This window comes from Pristiophorus japonicus, chromosome 20 (genome assembly GCF_044704955.1).
Source record: "Pristiophorus japonicus isolate sPriJap1 chromosome 20, sPriJap1.hap1, whole genome shotgun sequence".
In the NCBI taxonomy this organism is placed as follows: domain Eukaryota; kingdom Metazoa; phylum Chordata; class Chondrichthyes; family Pristiophoridae; genus Pristiophorus; species Pristiophorus japonicus.
This window is the reverse complement of record NC_091996.1, coordinates 15,802,741-15,825,160: the sequence shown is the minus strand read 5'-3', so window position 1 is coordinate 15,825,160 and position 22,420 is coordinate 15,802,741. Positions and strand designations below refer to the sequence as shown.

General features: G+C 43.2%; 1 protein-coding gene across 1 annotated transcript in view; it reads left to right on the top strand.

The window, feature by feature from the left end:
* The window catches only part of LOC139233090 (hemicentin-1-like), a 530,358-nt gene that overhangs the window by 273,299 nt on the left and 234,639 nt on the right, over nucleotides 1–22,420 (top strand). The window contains exons 46-49 of the mRNA XM_070863608.1: nucleotides 1,131–1,298; nucleotides 6,461–6,574; nucleotides 9,023–9,109; nucleotides 17,658–17,849. Of these exons, the coding sequence (XP_070719709.1) occupies nucleotides 1,131–1,298; nucleotides 6,461–6,574; nucleotides 9,023–9,109; nucleotides 17,658–17,849 (561 nt within the window). The remainder of the gene's footprint in view (nucleotides 1–1,130; nucleotides 1,299–6,460; nucleotides 6,575–9,022; nucleotides 9,110–17,657; nucleotides 17,850–22,420) is intronic.

The window sequence follows — 22,420 nt, the reverse complement described above, 5'->3', positions numbered from 1 at the left end:
ATATAATTCCCCTTTCCTGGGGCTCCCCGCAGTACGCACCAGTCAAGGTGATCGAGTTGGTGTTTTGGTCCTCCCCACCTCCCAAACTTACCTCTGACCTCTGCAAGGGTCACTTTTGAGCCAAGAGCTCCATGGTAGAGCAACCAAAGGGGTGTTTTTTCCCCTTCCCTGTCTGCAGGGACACGCCCGGCCTGTGTTCCACATAATCCCCTGTGGCCGTTTCCATGGCGACCTCTTGATGGAGAGTTCCCCATTATTTCCCAGAAGGACCACAGTGCCGTCACTTAGCATTTTTCAGCCTTGAGTGCCTAATTCGTTAAAAGCCTGATCTCTGGACATCCCATAAGGTATCCCTTCATCACTTAGGCGGACTGTTGCGTGATCCCAGACTTTTCTGAAATCGGGATTTTGATTTTCGGGACATCCTATTCCAGAGTTGTGAATTGCTCAGCTTTTCCAAAAGTGTTCATTTCCCAGAACCGGAAGTTGAGAAATACACAGAGCAGTCAGGGACGCTGTAAGTACGGGAGGTCTTAGAATAAACGTAAGGAAAAGCTAAGGTTTGTGTATATTTGGTGCTCGGATCCCAATTTAAGGCTCGCTGGGTTAGTTCAAGCTTTTGTGCAGGCGGCAAAGCAATTCCACAAAAGCTTGAACTAACCCAGTGAGCCTTACATTGACTGACCACTTTTTTTTGTTATTCGTTCATGGAATGTGGACGTCGCTGGCAAGGCCGCATTTATTGCCCATCCCTAATTGTCCCCGAGATGGTGGTGGTGAGCCGCCTTCTTGAACCACAGAGAGGCAGTTAAGAGTCAACCACATTGCTGTGGGTCTGGAGTCACATATAGGCCCAGACCGGGTAAGGGCAGCAGATTTCCTTCCCTAAAGGGCATTAGTGAACCTGATGAGTTTTTAACGACAATCTGGTAGTTTCATGCTCACCATTACTGACACTAGCTTTTTAATTCCAGATTTATTTAATGAACTGAATTTAAATTCCCCCAGCTGCCATGGTGGGATTTGAACTCTGGTCTCTTGGATCAGGAGTCCAGGGCTCTGGATTACTAGTCCAGTAACGTTACCACTGTGCTGCTGTACCCAGCTGAACTGTGTGTGTTTGTGGTCAGTCCCTCCAGCTATCGTCGGGGAGACAGGGGCTCCAGAAAATATCAGCACCCTCCTGAGCAACTCCGTCACTCTGATCTGTGAGACCTCTGGGGTCCCGCCACCGACCTATAACTGGTTCAGAACCGGATTACCCATCGTCCCCAGCAGTAAAGTGCAAGTGCTGTCAGGTAAGAGGAGAATGAACCTCTTTTTTATTCCTCTCTCGGTTATTTTTTCCTCCTACAATACAACAAACTCTATTGGGATTTCCTGTTCGATGAAATGCTTGAGCCCCAGGAGGGGCGATGGTGCAATTTGCTGGTGGTGACACCATCCTGTGTGTAGGTGTTTTTTTTTTTTCTATCCCTGGCTATGGAATTCCCTGCCACAGAAAGTTGTTGATGCCAGTTCATTGGATATATTCAAGAGGGAGTTAGATATGGCCCTTACGGCTAATGGGATCAAGGGGTATGGAGAGAAAGCAGTACTGAGGGAATGATCAGCCATGACCTTATTGAATGGCGGTGCAGGCTCGAAGGGCCGAATGGCCGACTCCTGCTCCTATTTTCTATCCATTCCTGGGATGTGGGCATCGCTGACAAGATCAGCATTTATTGCCTTTCCCCAAGTGCCCTTGAGAAGGTGGTGATGAGCTGCCACCATGAACCACTGACTTTGTTGTCGAGGTTTGGTATAAACATTGCTGTGGATCCGGTGTCACATATAGGCCAGACTGGGTAAGGGCAGCAGGTTTCCTTCCCTAAAGGGCATTAGTGCCACATGGGTTTTTACTACAATCCGGTAGTTTCATGGTCACCATTACTGACACTAGCTTTTTATTCCAGTTTTATTTAATTAACTGAATTTAAATTCCCCAGCTGTTATGGTGGGATTTGAACTCGCATCTCCTAGATTATCCAGGTCTCTGGATTACTAGTCAAGTAACATAAGCACTGTGCTACTGTACCTTCCTTGTACATCATGGCTTTACACTTACAATCCTCACAAGACACATTCCTACGATTGTGTTTTGAGAGTGAGCCCTGAATGGTGAGAACTATTTCTTGCACATTGCCTGGATTCGGAGATTTTGATGGTGGCAAATGACCACAGGCACACACAGACATGCACACACGTACACCTACATGCATGCACAGACAGGTATACACACACATGCACAAGTACATACACGCACATGCACAAGTTGTCATCATAGGCAGTCCCGCGAAATCAAGGAAGACTTGCTTTCACTCTAAAAGTGAGTTCTCAGGTGACTGAACAGTCCAATACGGGAACTACAGTCTGTCACAGGTGGGACAGACAGTGGTTAAAGGAAAGGGTGGGTGGGGAGTCTGGTTTGCCGCACGCTCCTTCCGCTGACTGCGCTTGTTTTCTGCATGCTCTCGGCGACGAGACTCGAGGTGCTCAGCGCCCTCCCGGATGCACTTCCTCCACTTGGGGCGGTCATTGGCCAGGGACTCCCGGGTGCCGGTGGGGATGTTGCACTTTATCAAGGAGGCTTTGAGGGTGTCCTTGAAACGTTTTCTCTGCCCACCTGGAGCTCGCTTGCCGTATAAGAGTTCCGAATAGAGCGCTGGCTTTGGGAGTCTAGTGTTGGCCATGCGGACAATGTGGCCTGTCCAATGGAGCTGGTCAAGTGTGGTCAGTGCTTCGATGCTGTGGATGTTGGCCTGATCGATTGGTGCATCTATTCTCCCAGTACATGCACAAGTACATGCACGCACACACAAACACAAAGACACATACACACAGACACAAAAACACACGTGCACACAGTTCTTACCACTTTTGAAAAATGATGAGAAGGCGCCCTCTTGCCACTTAACATTTATGGGCTAATGATGTGTTGGATCAATTTACTGGGCAGCCCGAGGCAAACACCTGGTGCTACCGACCTAGGGATAAATCTGCCTTTCTCCCTTGCTAAACGTGTCATTTCACACATTTTTTTCTACTGCTGTACTTGCAGGGAGAAATAAATCATCCTTTTGATGTCTGACAGTGTTAGTCACAATTACACGTGGCTGGAATTTGGAAAGTAAGGGGTTGTTGCATATTGATTAAGGCTATAGACTGAGCCGAGCATTGCCCTGTAATTAACCGTAAGTGAGCTTACAGATTGGCGAATGTTGAATTGTACGACAATTTAGCGGGCCAGATTGCCCCCCTCTTATTGCGACGGTGCAGATCCATTGCGGGGTCTTGTGGAAAGGCTGGGGTACAGCTCCGCAGATACCAGTCACTCTCCTGTACCCCCTGCAATGGCCATTCATCTTGTGTGAGCCGAGGCCCTGACAAATAAGCAGGTTGTTTAACTGTTGGGGGTGCAGCATTAGCCAAGCACAAACCTGTCTGCGCACATGCACGTTCCCGCAGGAGCTGTGTGCTTGTGTGTGTGTCAGGGCAGGAACTGTGACTGGTGTATATTCTCCCCTTCCTAACTCACCGCCCCAGCTAATAGCACAGAGCTGGGACTGAAGCTGTGGTCTGTGTGTCTCGGTAACACTCTGGGGCCGCGCTTTTACACAACCACCCCGCAAAGGCACCTTTGGAACTACATTACTTTCATCGGTTGGTTTATCTCATCTGAGCTCCAAAAAAAAAAAGCAGCATTTAATTTTTATAGTGCCCTTCATGATAATCAGGCGTATAAAAGTGCTTTACATGCAATTAAGTACTTTTGGAGTGTAGTCACTGTTGTAATGTGGGAAACGGGGCAGCCAACTTGTGCACAGCAAGCTCCCACAAACAGCGATGTGATAATGACCAGATAATCTGTTTTTGTTATGTTGATTGAGGGATAAATATTGGCTCAGGACACCAGGGATAAACTCCCCTGCTCTTCTTCAAAATGGTGGCCATGGGATCTTTTACATCTACCTGAGAGAGCAGACGGGGTCTTAGTTTAAAGTCTCATCCAAAAGATGGCACCTCCAACAGTGCAGCACTCCCTCAGCACTGCACTGGAACATCAGCCTAGATTTATGCACTGAAGCTCCTGGAGTGGGATTTGAACCCACAACCTTCTGACTCAGAGGCAAGAGTGCTACCCATCGAGCCACAGCTAAGCCAGATTTAGTTAAGCAATTAATAAAGCAAATGGTATGTGGCCTTTATTACAAGAGGATTTGAGATAATAGTAACGACGTCTTACTGCAATTATATAGGGCCCTGGTGAAACCACACCTGGAGTATTGTGTACAGTTTTGGTCTCCTTACCTAAGGAAGGATATACTTGCCATTGAGGGAGTGCAACCAGGGTTCACCAGACTGATTCCTGGGATAGGAGGATTGTCCTATGAGGAGAGAATGAGCAGACTAGACCTATACTCTCCAGAGTTTAGAAGAATGAGAGATGATCTCATTGAAACATACAAAATTCTTACAGGGCTTGACAGGGTAGGTGCAGGGAGGATGATTTCCCCTGGGTTGGGGAATCTAGAACCAGGGGTCACAGTCTCAGAATAACGGGTTGGCCATTTAGGACTGAGATGAGGAGAAATTTCTTCACACAGAGAGTGGTGAATCTTTGGCATTTGCTACCCCAGAGGGCTGTGGAGGCTCAGTCGTTGAGTGTGTTCAAGACAGAGACCGATAGATTTTTGGATATTAAAGGAATCAAAGGATGAGGGGAAAATGCAGGAAAGTGGAGTTGAAGTCGAAGATCAGCCATGATCTTATTGAATGGTGGAGCAGGCTCGAGGGGCCGAATGGCCTACTGCTCCTAATTCTTATGTTGTTATGTTCTATCGTCCATCAGTTTAAAAAAAAATTCAGAGCAGATATGTTGGAAAACATGCTTAGTTGATTTTCACTGGTGTGAAATGAGAATGATGTGAAACCATGTGTTGGAGGACTCACTCCGGTATCTTGCTGCACCAACAGCTTTGTTCTATCCTTTTAGTGCTGCATGGAAATTCTTGGTGTGGCAACAACACAGCGATACAGCATAAAGACAACAGGTTGTTCCCACCAACTGTGTTTTCTGTTGATTTGAATGAGGATTTGATCCCCCTCCCTTCTTCAGTGGAGATGAGGCAGAAGATCAGCCATGATCTGACTGAATGGCGGAACAGGCTCGAGGGGCCGAATAGCCTGCTTCTGCTCCTAATTCTTATGTTCTTATTTGTTCGCACTCGCTGATGCAGAGAGGGTGTCCTATCGCTGCAATGGGGCTTGTCGAAGGAAGCGGAGAGGTGTGACGCAGGACAGCAAGGGACCGCTTCACCCAAACCTGACTGTCGATTGGAGTAAGATCCTAATTGGTGCAGCAGGTCACTGGTTTCGTGCGGGAGCGCCGCGGAGCAGGGAGGCTGAAGCTCATGCCTGTGGCCTTCTGTGTTGCTGTGGGCAACGGGTGAGCAGAAGCCCAGCACCCCCTGCACAGGCTGTGTGGAGGTGGGGAGGGGCCGAATATCGCAGCAGAATCTGGAACCGAATGCCCCAGCGTGTTTACTGCTTGTTAAACTGGCAGAAGCTTTGGAACCATAACCTGGTGTCATCAGTTAGTCTGGATGCAGAAAGCGGAGGCCTGAAAAACAGAGGAGTGTGCACCCTCCAAACTGTCCGGTTACAGTTTTCAGGTGATGCTGGAATAAGATTTCACAATACATTTTTTTCTCTCTCACACCTTCTCTTAACCTTTGGCACACCTTGTGGCTCTGTTAGGTCAGTCAGTGGTTCAGTGGATAGCAACTCCCCTCTGAATCAGAAGGCTGTGGGTTCAAGTCCCACTCCAGAACCTTGAGCATATAAATCTAGGCTGATACTCCACTCCAGTGCAGTGCTGAGGGAGTGCTGCACTGTTGGAGGTGCTGTCTTTCAGGTGAGATATTAAACCGTGGTCCTGTCTGCTCTCTCAAGTGGATGTAAAAGATCCCATGGCCAATATTTCAAAGAGCAGCGGGAGTTAACCCCGGTGTCCTGGCCAATATTTATCCCTCAATCAACATAACAAAAACAGATCGTCTGGTCATTATCACATTGCTGTTTGTGGGAGCTTGCTGTGTTTCCCACATTACAACAGTGACAGTACTTCAAAAGTATTTCATTGGCTGTAAAGTGCTTTGGGACATCCGTTGGTCATGAAAGGTGCTATATAAGATTAGAATCACTTAACGATTGCTGGCCGTGCCTTTTGTTGCCTAGGCCCTGTGAAGCGGCCTGGGATGTTTCACTATGTTAAAGGCGCTATATAAATAAAAGTTGTTGTTGTTTATAAATGCAAGTCTTTCTCTTCCTTCCTGTCTGTGCAAAGCGTTGTTAATGATCGGGTGAATTTACTGTTTTAATTGTTTCCCATTGTCTGCTGCCCCCCCCCCCCCCCAAGGTGGACAGACGCTCAAGCTGACCCGTGTCCTGGTGGGCGATGCCGGACGTTATTCCTGTGTGGCCAGCAACACAGTGGGTGAAGCCAGGAAGGATTTTCATCTGGATGTGCTGAGTAAGGGGAACAGAAGCAGCGAGGATTTTTATTCCAAACCCCATCTCTATAGGCCAGAGCTCTCTCAGTATTGTCTGTAAATTCTGACTCCAGTAAACTTTGTGTGTATTATGGGAGTATTGTGGTACGTGAACTACTCCAGTCAGTATGAACAGAATCCCAGCCCGCCATCTTTATATTTCCCTTCAAATATTCTCCCCTGCTTTTCTGAAGGCACTGGAATATGGTTCCATTGACAGAAGTCATCCTTTGATATCTTAAGTGGCTACTCTTTGTGTGTAAGCTTCAACAGTGAGTCTCAGTGGGCTCTTCAACCAAGCTGGGCATCACAATTGCACCCAATTCTCTTAATCCCCTAATGTCCATGCAGGTGAACTTTCTATCAAGAGCCACTGGGTAACATACTTTGGTGTTTGTCCCCTCTCCCCTCTCCCCCAGCAAAGGCATCTCTCACTCTACCCCCTAATAGGGTCCCTCATTCCTTCCTCGCCCAAATGGATCTCTTTTTTTCCCCCTCCTCAAAAGGGTTTCGCTCTGTCATTCCCCCTTCAACAGAGTCAGTCTCTTCCCCCTGCCCTTCCAAAGGAAGGCTCCCACTCTCCCACATTCTCCAGAAGACCTCTGCGTCTCTCTCCCCCTGTCCCTCCCCGCCCCTTAAATTGTCTTTTGGTCTTTCTCCCACCCAGAGTCTATCTGGAAAATGGTTCATTTTCTCTCGCCTCTCGGTGTGGTCATTCTCTCATTCCCCTCAACAGTATCGGTCATAAGAGTTAAACGAGGGCATAAAAGGATATGGAGCCAAGGTGGGTGGCTGGAGCTAAGATACAGATCAGCCATGATCTCACTAAATGGCGGAACAGCTTCGAGGGGCTGAATGGCCCACTCCTGTTCCTATGTTCCTAAACATGCAAGCTTCTATCATTCTGCAGAAGCCTCCTTAGCTGGGACAGGCTCTTCGCCTAATGGAGGCATCTCCATGAGGCAGAAAGCTTGCTGACCGCAGTGACCTTGTTGCTAAAATGAAAGATCAAAGTAGGTGAACAAAAGCAAAAGATTTAGTGTATTTCATATGGTAAATGTTCCAAGCTCTTCAGGAAAGAGAAGTGGAGCAGTGGGTGAATGCGTAGAATCACAGAATACTCCTCATAGGCGGTCCCTCATATCGAGGATGACTTGCTTCCACACCAAAAAGGGTTGCGTTCACAAGTGTTTCAATGAAGGACCTAATATTCCAGATCCCGAACTACATGTTGAAGGGTAGAAGATGCCTGTGCATGGATTTCTTTTTAACGTGTGGTGGCCGTTGCACACCAGCCACCACACGGGCTTGACAGAGCTAGGTCTTGGTCCAGTGACAAGGGTTAACCAAGACGACTGGAGACCTGCTCTGCAGCACGGACCTAGCGCACACACATTGCAGTGTGGGCTGGCCCATGCTGCCCCTGGGCCCTCATCTCTTCTAGGCCCCGCCAAGAATATAAGCATGGCAACTACAGTTTGACTGTGCACACTAAATGGGAATGATGGCAAAAGTTTATTTTCCTTGTTGGTGAAGGATTATAAAGATAGCTTAGTATAAATCCCTATCGTATTTTACCTCCTTGGTGCCAGCGTAAGGTACGTCGCAGAGGGTGCAGAACATTCCGCTGGGGGAAGTGAAAGAGCCAGAAATCATAGTCCATATCGGAACCAATGGCACGGGGAAGAAAAGGGTCGAGGTCCTGCAGTCAGAGTTTAAGGAACGATGGAGGAAGTTAAATCGCAGGACCTCAAAAGACAGAAATTTCTGGGTTACTCCCAGTGCCACGTGCTGGTGAGAGTAGAAATTGGAGGATCTGGCAGGTTAATGTGTGGCTAGAAACATGGTGCAGGAGGGAGTGCTTCAGATTCCTGGGATATTGGGATCAGTTCTGTGGCATGAGGGTCCTGTTCAAGATGAACGGTTTGCACCTGAACAGAGCTGGTATCAGTATCCTAGCGGGCAGGTTAACTAGTGCTGAGGGGAAGGGTTTAAACTAATTCGGTCAGGCATTGTGCGCCAGAATGTGGTAAGAAGTAGAAACAAGGTGCAGAGAGGATTGGGGGAAACGGTCAGAGTTAGACATGATGCAGAATTGGGGGGAAATCAGAGAAAATACAAAGAGGTCTAAGTTAGGGTTGGAGTGCATGCGTGTAAATGCACAAAGTGTGATTAATAAGGCTGGTGAGCAGCAGGCGTGCGGAGGCCATTCGGCCCATCGAGTCCACGCCAGCTCTTCAGACAAGATTACCAAAGGTGTGGTGGAAAGAAGCTTTTAAAAGTGGGGAGCAAAGCAGCAAGAGCGAGGAGTCTGGTTGGAATGTGTCGGGAGTGCGGCTGGGAACCATGCCATCGGGTGGGGAGGGTCAGCATGGTCGTAAAGTCCATTACGGCTCACAGAAATCCCCACACTCCGCATTTTGTTGCAGGTCCTCCCAGCATCTTCAGCGAAAGCCAGGTGGAAAAGGTTCAAATCAAGCAAGACCAGAACATCAACCTGACCTGCTTGACCATGGGTGAGTGTGTCCGGAAGACTTTGCATGTCAACACTTGCATCCGTGTTTTCGTGGGGTTTCTGGCCTTTACTCCTTCCACTTCTTAAGCCAAGAACTCGCTCTGGAATGTGGTGCCTCGAGAGCATGGCATCTCGCTCACGTAACTGTTCTTCGTGTACGATCCTCAGCACTGAGTGTTGTCCCGTTGCTCAGTCATCGGGGATGACCTAACCTTGGTCTTCTCCTAAAGTCCACACGTCGTCTGGATGGTGGGTGTGGGGAGGGCAGCCACTGGATTGCCATGAGGAGCAGAAACCATGGATGATTATTGGCTTCCTCCACCTCCCCCCCCCCCCGACCCATGCCCCTCCTCCCTGTAATGAATGCACCCGTGAGTATGCTCACAGGTTTGTAGAGCTGTTGTATTGTGAGTGGCTTAGCCAGTCACGTGTGTTCACAAGACTCAATAAAACCCCAGTCACTTGGGTCTAGCTCATCCACGATGAGGTATGCAGTTGTGAGCCTCGTGGATGAACTGGTAATGTGTAGTGTGATTGTTAAACCTTTGCTAATAAATAAACTAGTTCTTAATAGCAATGTGTTGCTATGAATTCTTAAGTCAAGAACCCATGAAGCAAATACATTACACCCCGCTTCCACAGCTCTCTGACGCCAAGACCAGTTTCCCCTCTGTTGCCACTGCTGAAATGAAATTCTTTCATTTTCTAATTAATGTTTATTTTGCACCCTCCATAAGCCCAATTTTCACAGTCTATCGGCCTAATTAACATTTACTGTGGACTGTTTCTGGATACTTTGCGGTGAGTGAAGTACTCAGCAGGTACCAAACATCAGGTCTGTTGAAGCAATTATAATGAAGAACGGCTCCTACAATCCTCTCATCACATTACCTGATATTGCAACATGGATACAAATGTCATACTGTCAATGTGACTCTTCTTTAGTATGGCCGTAGCAAAGCAAATCACATGTAATTATCTGTACAGGGTGCGCTATTCTCTAATATATACAGGGTGCACTATTCTCTATAATATATACAGGGTGCGCTATTCTCTAATATATACAGGGTGCACTATTCTCTATAATATATACAGGGTGCACTATTCTCTATAATATATACAGGGTGCACTATTCTCTATAATATATACAGGGTGGGCTATTCTCTATAATATATACAAGGTGCACTATTCTCTATAATATATACAGGGTGCACTATTCTCTATAATATATACAGGGTGTGCTATTCTCTATAATATATACAGGGTGCACTATTCTCTATAATATATACAGGATGCACTATTCTCTATAATATATACAGGGTGCACTATTCTTTATAATATATACAGGGTGCACTATTCTCTATAATATATACAGGGTGCACTATTCTCTATAATATATGCAGGGTGCGCTATTCTCTATAATATATACAGGGTGCACTATTCTCTATAATATATATACAGTGTGCACTATTCTCTAATATATACAGGGTGCATTATTCTCTATAATATATCCAGAGTGCACTATTCTCTATAATATATACAGGGTGCACTATTCTCTATAATATATGCAGGGTGCGCTATTCTCTATAATATATACAGGGTGCACTATTCTCTATAATATATATACAGTGTGCACTATTCTCTATAATATATACAGGGTGCGCTATTCTCTATAATATATACAAGGTGCACTATTCTCTATAATATATACAGGATGCACTATTCTCTATAATATATACAGGGTGCGCTATTCTCTATAATATATACAAGGTGCACTATTCTCTATAATATATACAGGATGCACTATTCTCTATAATATATACAGGGTGCACTATATTCTATAATATATACAGGGTGCACTATTCTCTTTAATATATACAGGGTGCACTATTCTCTATAATATATACAGGGTGCACTATTCCCTATAATATATACAGGGTGCACTATTCTCTTTAATATATACAGGGTGCACTATTCTCTATAATATATACAGGGTGCACTATTCCCTATAATATATACAGGGTGCACTATTCTCTATAATATATACAGGGTGCACTATTCTCGATAATATATACAGGGTGCACTATTCTCGATAATATATACAGGGTGCACTATTCTCTATAATATATACAGGGTGCACTATTCTCTATATTATATATACAGGGTGCGCTATTCTCTATAATATATGCAGGGTGCACTATTCTCTATAATATATACAGGGTGCACTATTCTCTACAATATATACAGGGTGCACTATTCTCTATAATATATGCAGGGTGCGCTATTCTCTATAATATATACAGGGTGCACTATTCTCTATAATATATATACAGTGTGCACTATTCTCTAATATATACAGGGTGCATTATTCTCTATAATATATCCAGAGTGCACTATTCTCTAATATATACAGGGTGCACTATTCTCTATAATATATGCAGGGTGCGCTATTCTCTATAATATATACAGGGTGCACTATTCTCTATAATATATATACAGTGTGCACTATTCTCTATAATATATACAGGGTGCGCTATTCTCTATAATATATACAAGGTGCACTATTCTCTATAATATATACAGAGTGCACTATTCTCTATAATATATACAGGATGCACTATTCTCTATAATATATACAGGGTGCACTATATTCTATAATATATACAGGGTGCACTATTCTCTATAATATATACAGGGTGCACTATTCCCTATAATATATACAGGGTGCACTATTCTCTTTAATATATACAGGGTGCACTATTCCCTATAATATATACAGGGTGCACTATTCTCTATAATATATACAGGGTGCACTATTCTCTATAATATATACAGGGTGCACTATTCTCGATAATATATACAGGGTGCACTATTCCCTATAATATATACAGGGTGCACTATATTCTATAATATATACAGGGTGCACTATTCTCTTTAATATATACAGGGTGCACTATTCTCTATAATATATACAGGGTGCACTATTCTCTATAATATATACAGGGTACACTATTCTCTATAATATATACAGGGTGCACTATTCTCTATAATATATACAGGGTGCGCTATTCTCTATAATATATACAGGGTGCACTATTCTCTATAATATATACAGGATGCACTATTCTCTATAATATATACAGGGTGCACTATTCTTTATAATATATACAGGGTGAACTATTCTCTATAATATATACAGGGTGCACTATTCTCTATAATATATGCAGGGTGCGCTATTCTCTATAATATATACAGGGTGCACTATTCTCTATAATATATATACAGTGTGCACTATTCTCTAATATATACAGGGTGCATTATTCTCTATAATATATCCAGAGTGCACTATTCTCTATAATATATACAGGGTGCACTATTCTCTATAATATATGCAGGGTGCGCTATTCTCTATAATGTATACAGGGTGCACTATTCTCTATAATGTATACAGGGTGCACTATTCTCTATAATATATACAGCGTGCGCTATTCTCTATAATATACAGGGTGCACTATTCTCTATCATATATATAGGGTGCGATATTCTCTATAATATATACAGGGTGCACTATTCTCTATAATATATACAGGGTGCACTATTCTCTATAATATATACAGGGTGCACTATTCTCTATAATATATACAGAATGCACTATTCTCTATAATATATACAGGGTGCACTATTCTCTATAATATATACAGGGTGTGCTATTCTCTATAATATATACAGGGTGCGCTATTCTCTATAATATATACAGGGTGCACTATTCTCTATAATATATACAGGATGCACTATTCTCTATAATATATACAGGGTGCACTATTCTTTATAATATATACAGGGTGCACTATTCTCTATAATATATACAGGGTGCACTATTCTCTATAATATATGCAGGGTGCACTATTCTCTATAATATATGCAGGGTGCGCTATTCTCTATAATATATACAGGGTGCACTATTCTCTATAATATATATACAGTGTGCACTATTCTCTAATATATACAGGGTGCATTATTCTCTATAATATATCCAGAGTGCACTATTCTCTATAATATATACAGGGTGCACTATTCTCTATAATATATGCAGGGTGCGCTATTCTCTATAATATATACAGGGTGCACTATTCTCTATAATATATATACAGTGTGCACTATTCTCTATAATATATACAGGGTGCGCTATTCTCTATAATATATACAAGGTGCACTATTCTCTATAATATATACAGGATGCACTATTCTCTATAATATATACAGGGTGCGCTATTCTCTATAATATATACAAGGTGCACTATTCTCTATAATATATACAGGATGCACTATTCTCTATAATATATACAGGGTGCACTATATTCTATAATATATACAGGGTGCACTATTCTCTATAATATATACAGGGTGCACTATTCCCTATAATATATACAGGGTGCACTATTCTCTTTAATATATACAGCGTGCACTATTCTCTATAATATATACAGGGTGCACTATTCCCTATAATATATACAGGGTGCACTATTCTCTATAATATATACAGGGTGCACTATTCTCGATAATATATACAGGGTGCACTATTCTCGATAATATATACAGGGTGCACTATTCTCTATAATATATACAGGGTGCACTATTCTCTATATTATATATACAGGGTGCGCTATTCTCTATAATATATGCAGGGTGCACTATTCTCTATAATATATACAGGGTGCACTATTCTCTACAATATATACAGGGTGCACTATTCTCTATAATATATGCAGGGTGCGCTATTCTCTATAATATATACAGGGTGCACTATTCTCTATAATATATATACAGTGTGCACTATTCTCTAATATATACAGGGTGCATTATTCTCTATAATATATCCAGAGTGCACTATTCTCTAATATATACAGGGTGCACTATTCTCTATAATATATGCAGGGTGCGCTATTCTCTATAATATATACAGGGTGCACTATTCTCTATAATATATATACAGTGTGCACTATTCTCTATAATATATACAGGGTGCGCTATTCTCTATAATATATACAAGGTGCACTATTCTCTATAATATATACAGAGTGCACTATTCTCTATAATATATACAGGATGCACTATTCTCTATAATATATACAGGGTGCACTATATTCTATAATATATACAGGGTGCACTATTCTCTATAATATATACAGGGTGCACTATTCCCTATAATATATACAGGGTGCACTATTCTCTTTAATATATACAGGGTGCACTATTCCCTATAATATATACAGGGTGCACTATTCTCTATAATATATACAGGGTGCACTATTCTCGATAATATATACAGGGTGCACTATTCTCGATAATATATACAGGGTGCACTATTCCCTATAATATATACAGGGTGCACTATTCTCTATAATATATACAGGGTGCGCTATTCTCTATAATATATGCAGGGTGCACTATTCTCTATAATATATGCAGGGTGCACTATTCTCTATAATATATGCAGGGTGCGCTATTCTCTATAATATATACAGGGTGCACTATTCTCTATAATATATATACAGTGTGCACTATTCTCTAATATATACAGGGTGCATTATTCTCTATAATATATCCAGAGTGCACTATTCTCTATAATATATACAGGGTGCACTATTCTCTATAATATATGCAGGGTGCGCTATTCTCTATAATATATACAGGGTGCACTATTCTCTATAATATATATACAGTGTGCACTATTCTCTATAATATATACAGGGTGCGCTATTCTCTATAATATATACAAGGTGCACTATTCTCTATAATATATACAGGATGCACTATTCTCTATAATATATACAGGGTGCGCTATTCTCTATAATATATACAAGGTGCACTATTCTCTATAATATATACAGGATGCACTATTCTCTATAATATATACAGGGTGCACTATATTCTATAATATATACAGGGTGCACTATTCTCTATAATATATACAGGGTGCACTATTCCCTATAATATATACAGGGTGCACTATTCTCTTTAATATATACAGCGTGCACTATTCTCTATAATATATACAGGGTGCACTATTCCCTATAATATATACAGGGTGCACTATTCTCTATAATATATACAGGGTGCACTATTCTCGATAATATATACAGGGTGCACTATTCTCGATAATATATACAGGGTGCACTATTCTCTATAATATATACAGGGTGCACTATTCTCTATATTATATATACAGGGTGCGCTATTCTCTATAATATATGCAGGGTGCACTATTCTCTATAATATATACAGGGTGCACTATTCTCTACAATATATACAGGGTGCACTATTCTCTATAATATATGCAGGGTGCGCTATTCTCTAATATATACAGGGTGCACTATTCTCTATAATATATATACAGTGTGCACTATTCTCTAATATATACAGGGTGCATTATTCTCTATAATATATCCAGAGTGCACTATTCTCTAATATATACAGGGTGCACTATTCTCTATAATATATGCAGGGTGCGCTATTCTCTATAATATATACAGGGTGCACTATTCTCTATAATATATATACAGTGTGCACTATTCTCTATAATATATACAGGGTGCGCTATTCTCTATAATATATACAAGGTGCACTATTCTCTATAATATATACAGAGTGCACTATTCTCTATAATATATACAGGATGCACTATTCTCTATAATATATACAGGGTGCACTATATTCTATAATATATACAGGGTGCACTATTCTCTATAATATATACAGGGTGCACTATTCCCTATAATATATACAGGGTGCACTATTCTCTTTAATATATACAGGGTGCACTATTCCCTATAATATATACAGGGTGCACTATTCTCTATAATATATACAGGGTGCACTATTCTCGATAATATATACAGGGTGCACTATTCTCGATAATATATACAGGGTGCACTATTCCCTATAATATATACAGGGTGCACTATTCTCTATAATATATACAGGGTGCGCTATTCTCTATAATATATGCAGGGTGCACTATTCTCTATAATATATGCAGGGTGCACTATTCTCTACAATATATACAGGGTGCGCTATTCTCTATAATATATACAGGGTGCGCTATTCTCTATAATATATACAGGGTGCGCTATTCTCTAATATATACAGGGTGCACTATTCTCTCTAATATATATACAGTGTGCACTATTCTCTAATATATACAGGGTGCGCTATTCTCTATAATGTATACAGGGTGCACTATTCTCTATAATGTATACAGGGTGCACTATTCTCTATAATATATACAGCGTGCGCTATTCTCTATAATATACAGGGTGCACTATTCTCTATCATATATACAGGGTGCGATATTCTCTGTAATATATACAGGGTGCACTATTCTCTATAATATATACAGGGTACACTATTCTCTATAATATATACAGGGTGCACTATTCTCTATAATATATACAGGGTACATTATTCTCTATAATATATACAGGGTGCACTATTCTCTATAATATATACAGAATGCACTATTCTCTATAATATATACAGGGTGCACTATTCTCTACAATATATACAGGATGCACTATTCTCTATAATATATACAGGGTGCACTATTCTCTACAATATATACAGGATGCACTATTCTCTATAATATATACAGGGTGCATTATTCTCTATAATATATACAGGGTGCACTATTCTCTATAATATATACAGTGGGCCCTATACTCTATAATATATACAGGGTGCATTATTCTCTATAATATATATAGAATGTGCTATTCTCTATAATATATACAGGGTGCGCTATTCTTTATAATATATACAGGGTGCACTATTCTTTATAATATATACAGGGTGCGCTATTCTCTATAATATATACAGGGTGCGCTATTCTTTATAATATATACAGGGTGCGCTATTCTCTATCATATATACAGGGTGCACTATTCTTTATAATATATACAGGGTGCACTATTCTTTATAATATATACAGGGTGCACTATTCTCTATAATATATACAGGGTGCACTATTCTCTACAATATATACAGGATGCACTATTCTCTATAATATATACAGAGTGCACTATTCTCTATAATATATACAGAGTGCACTATTCTCTATAATATATACAGGTTGCACTATTCTCTATAATATATACAGGGTGCACTATTCTCTATAATATATACAGAGTGCACTATTCTCTATAATATATACAGGTTGCACTATTCTCTATAATATATACAGGGTGCACTATTCTCTATAATATAATCAAGATGTGCCTTTGTCTATAATATGTATGGCTGTGCTATTCTCTGTTATATACCAGGTGTACTATGTCTATGTGACAAACCCCAGCCTGTGTATTATACTGTATGTAACGTTCTAGAAAGTGTGATCTCTTCCATATGTGTCTTTAATGAGCTCCAAGAGCATGAGTCACTCTGTAAAGTCATTCCAGTTCACAGATTAATATCGTTAACGAGAGAACAGCAGCATCCACTGGCAGATACAGTGTAGCCAAAATAAACCTGCGCCTGTTTATCTTTCACTGCAGGCAATCCAAAACCGCAAATCACTTGGTTGAAAGACGGTCAGGAACTGCATGGCAGCACAGATTATCGGGTTTCATCAGATGGATCTACTCTGGAAATCCTGGACGCGAGTCTCGCCCACACGGGACAATACACTTGCGTGGCAACTAACTCTGTTGGTGACAAGTCCAAAAATTACCATCTCAGCATTCTGGGTGAGTCGGCCGGGATTGTAAAGGCGAGCTTCTTTGGCTAAGTGCCGACAGACCAGCACGGTGAAGCACCGATGTCACGGAGTAGCGGGACGCGGGTTTGCACCTGTGACTTCCCACTTCATTCCTGTGTTATCCCGATCCCCGACTACATCGCGGTGGGCCGCTGCCAAGCAGGCACTTGTCACATCCCTCTAAGTCGGAGAGAGAGGTGTGAGAGAGGGTACAGCATCTTGTGTAACCCCACAATGGGCATTTCAGACCGGCATTGCCTGCCAGCCTTTGTGCTCACTCGCTCTGCCTAGTGGACTGTTGTGGTAATGCAACTACTGCTTCATCTTCAATAAAAGTCATGTGACTAGGTCACCTGACAAGTTCCTGTAGAGCCATCTTTTGCTTCAGTGATATTGTAAAAAATAGATCACACTCACGAAATGGTGCGAGCCAGGGCAGGCGCAATTGTGGGGATAAAAGAGAGACAAAAAAATGGGACGGCTTCCTAATTCAAATTATTAAAAGTGAATCAATGCGCGAGGAACAATAAGTACCAGGCTTCCGATTTTTACAAGCTGATTGAAAGTGGCCTTATCATCATCATAGGCGGTCCCTCGAACGAGGATGACTTGCTTCCACATGAGTTCGCAGATGTTTCAGTGAAGGACCCGATATTCCAGTCCTGAACTCCAGGAGTGGAAAATGCCTGTGCGTGGATTTTTTAATGTATGGTGACCGTTGCACATCAGCCACCACACGGGCTCAACAAAGCTAGGCCTTTATCCAGTGGCAATGGTTGAATCAGGACGGCTGGAGACCTGCTCTGCTGCATGGACCTAGTGTGGCTGGCCCGTGCTGCCCCTGGGCCCTCGCCTCCTCTGGGCCCCGTACCCTCATTTGCCGCACCTCCGCCTCAATCACTCGCTGCACCTCTGCCACGACCTTCCCGTTCCTCTGCTGTACCAGGGCCCCGCCGATGTTCCTGCCCACGCTCCAAACGGCGACCTGGGTCCTGATGATGTCACCCAGTCGCTCACCTGGAAGCCATCACATATCTGGAGCAGTTCGCACTGGAAGTTGTCGTGGTACGCCGCTCCAGTTTATACTCCTGACCTGCGGAGGTGTTCTCTCGCAGGTCGGGAGGCCACATAGTTCCAGGGGCCTGGCGCTCCAGCTCATACTCCCAACCTGTGGAGCTGTTCTCTTGCAAATTGGGGGCCACCTGTTTTCCTTCTACCCCGTACGACACACCCTGCTCCATCCCTCCTCACCCCAATATTTTTCCAGGAGTACGGGGAACGCTAGGTGCGAGGGCTCTTCCCATCACTCCATGGCAACTCTGCCCATTTTAGTATTTTTAACACTTGAAGTAGTTGTTGAAGGAGATTTCTGGAGCATGAAGGGGCCTCCCCCACTTGCCTGGATAAGTGCAGCTCCAACAATAGTCAAGAAACTCACCACCATCCAGGAGAAAGTAGTCTGCTTGATTGGCACCCCATCCACCACCTTAAACACTCACTCCCTCCACCACCGGTGCACCGTGGCTGCAGTGTGTACCATGTACAAGATGCACTGCAGCAACTCACCAAGGCTTCTTCGGCAGCACCTCCCAAACCCGCAGCCTCTACCACCTAGAAGGACAAGGGCAGCAGGCGCATGGGAACTCCATCACCTCCACGTTCCCCTCTAAGTCACACACCTTTCTGACTTGGAAATAGATCACCGTTCCTTCATCGTCGCTGGGTAAAAATCCTGGAACTCCCTCCCTCACAGCACTGTGGGAGCACCTTCACCACACGGATTGCAGCAGTTCAAGAAGGCGGCTCACCACCACCTTCTCAAGGGCAATTAGCGATGGGCAATAAATGCTGGCCTTGTCAGCGATGCCCACATCCCAGGAACGAATAAAAAAAAATAATAATAATTTGTGTGATGAGGAATGGAAGGTTGTTTGAAGTCAGTGTCGAACAGTTCCTGGTCACAGACTCCAGCCAGAGTAAAGTTCTGTGCACCACAGCCCCAACCTCAGACAAGCACCACTGTGTGATACTAGTTCTCAACACTCGCACTCGCTCTCTGAGTCACGGCCAAAGATTGCTGTTTCTGCACACAGCTTGTGGTGTGGCTGCAGTCCATCAGGAACTGGATTCAGAAAGTGTTGCAAATTACATTACCAGTGCCAAAGCCAAGCGGTAAAGACAGAGCTCAATGAAAAGCATCTGGTTTGTTCCCTCATGAACAGACTGATCAAATCCTTCAATTATAGCGCACATGTTTGAACTGCCATGAGCAAAGTAAAAATACATTATTATTTGATGTAAATTTCCAAACTAAAATCCTCTGGAACTGCGTGTGGAGTTCAGTTTGTCCTCTTCTCTCTCCGGATTCCTTCACCCCTTTGTGCCGCTTGTGGTTTCTTTGATCGCGGGGTGGGAGTGAGAGGCTGGGCACTGCCATCCCCTGTGCCATTGTCGCTCAGACACGCGAGGAGCCTGTGTTTGTGGATCTGGAGCACACACTTTCCGCATTTCACTCTGAGCGGAGACATTCCCTGCCCCACACACTCCAAGTCAGTGCAATAATAGGATGCACAGGCCCCCCTGCGTGATGCATTCGTATCCCGTCATGGTGTCGCAAAATCTATTTAATTTGAAAGTCAAAGGAATATTTCAGTGAAGGCTCTCTACCCATTTCAGATCTGTTGTCACATCGACAAGTGACTGCTGACAAACTGTGGTGATCACTCTTGTTAAACTCCTGCTGATCCTGTTCCTGTTCCTCCCCTGTTCCTGTTCTTGTCCTTTCCCCATTCCCATTCCTTTCCCCATTCCTGTACTATTGCCATTCCTGTGCTATTGCCATTCCTTTTCCCATTCCCATTCCCTCCACCATTCCCATTTCTTTCCCCATTCCTTCCCCCATTCTCATTCCTTCCCCCATTCTCATTCCTTTCCCCATTCCTGTACTATTGTCATTCCTGTACTGTTGCGATTCCTTTCCCCATGCCCATTCCTTCCCCATTCCCATTCCCTCCACCATTCCCATTTCTTTCCCCATTCCTTCCCCCATGCCCATTCCTTCCCCATTCCTCTACTATTCCCATTCCTTCCCCATTCCTATTCCTCCCCTGTTCTTGTTCCTGTCCCATTCCTTTTCCTTCCCCCACCCCTGTGCCCATTATCCCCCTATTAGCGAAAGTCTGGGAGAAAGTCATGTGCCCATGTCCTCAGGATTGGAGAGAGACAAGAAATCTGAAATTACAAGTCCTTGAACGTGTCATCGCCTCCCAAACCTGTGCCCATCTTTCCCACAACTCCCATGTTTAAATCTCTCCAATCTGGTTTCCGCGCTTTCTACAGTACCGAAACGGCTCTCATCAAAGTCACAAATGACATGCTTTATGACTGTGACAAAGGTAAACTATTTCTCCGCAACCTGCTTGACTTGTCTGCAGCCTTTGACACGGTTGACCACTCCATCCTCCTCCAACGCCTCTCCACCGTCGTCCAGCTGGGTGGGACTGCAGTCGCCTGATTCCAACTTTATCTGCCTCAGTTTCACATGTACGCTGATGACACCCAGCTCTACCTCACCACCACTTCTCTCGACCTCTCCATCGTCTCTAAATTGTCAGACTGCTTGTCCGACATCCAATTCTGGATGAGCAAAAATTTTCTCCATTCGATAAGGTACCACACAAAAGGTTACTGCAGAAGATAGAGGTACGCGGAGTCAGAGGAAATGTATTAGCATGGATAGAGAATTGGCTGGCTAACAGAAAGCAGAGAGTCGGGATAAATGGGTCCTTTTCGGGTTGGAAATCGGTGGTTAGTGGTGTGCCACAGGGATCGGTGCTGGGACCACAACTGTTTACAATATGTATAGATGACCTGGAAGAGGGGACAGAGTGTAGTGTAACAAAATTTGCAGATGACACAAAGGTTAGTGGGAAAGTGGGTTGTGTAGAGGACACAGAGAGGCTGCAAAGAGATTTAGATAGGTTAAGCGAATGGGCTAAGGTTTGGCAGATGGAATACAATGTTGGAAAATGTGAGGTCATCCACCTTGGAAAAAAAACAGTAAAAGGGAATATTATTTGAATGGGGAGAAATTACAACATGCTGCGGTGCAGAGGGACCTGGGGGTCCTTGTGCATGAATCCCAAAAAGTTAGTTTGCAGGTGCAGCAGGTAATCAGGAAGGCGAATGGAATGTTGGCCTTCATTGCGAGAGGGATGGAGTACAAAAGCAGGGAAGTCCTGCTGCAACTGTACAGGGTATTGGTGAGGCCGCACCTGGAGTACTGCGTGCAGGTTTGGTCACCTTACTTAAGGAAGGATATACTAGCTTTGGAGCAGGTACAGAGACGATTCACTAGGCTGATTCCGGAGATGAGGGGGTTACCTTATGATGATAAATTGAGTAGACTGGGTCTTCACTCGTTGGAGTTCAGAAGGATGAGGGGTGATCTTATAGAAACATTTAAAATAATGAAAGGGATAGACAAGATAGAGGCAGAGAGGTTGTTTCCACTGGTCGGGGAGACGAGAACTAGGGGGCACAGCCTCAAAATACGGGGGA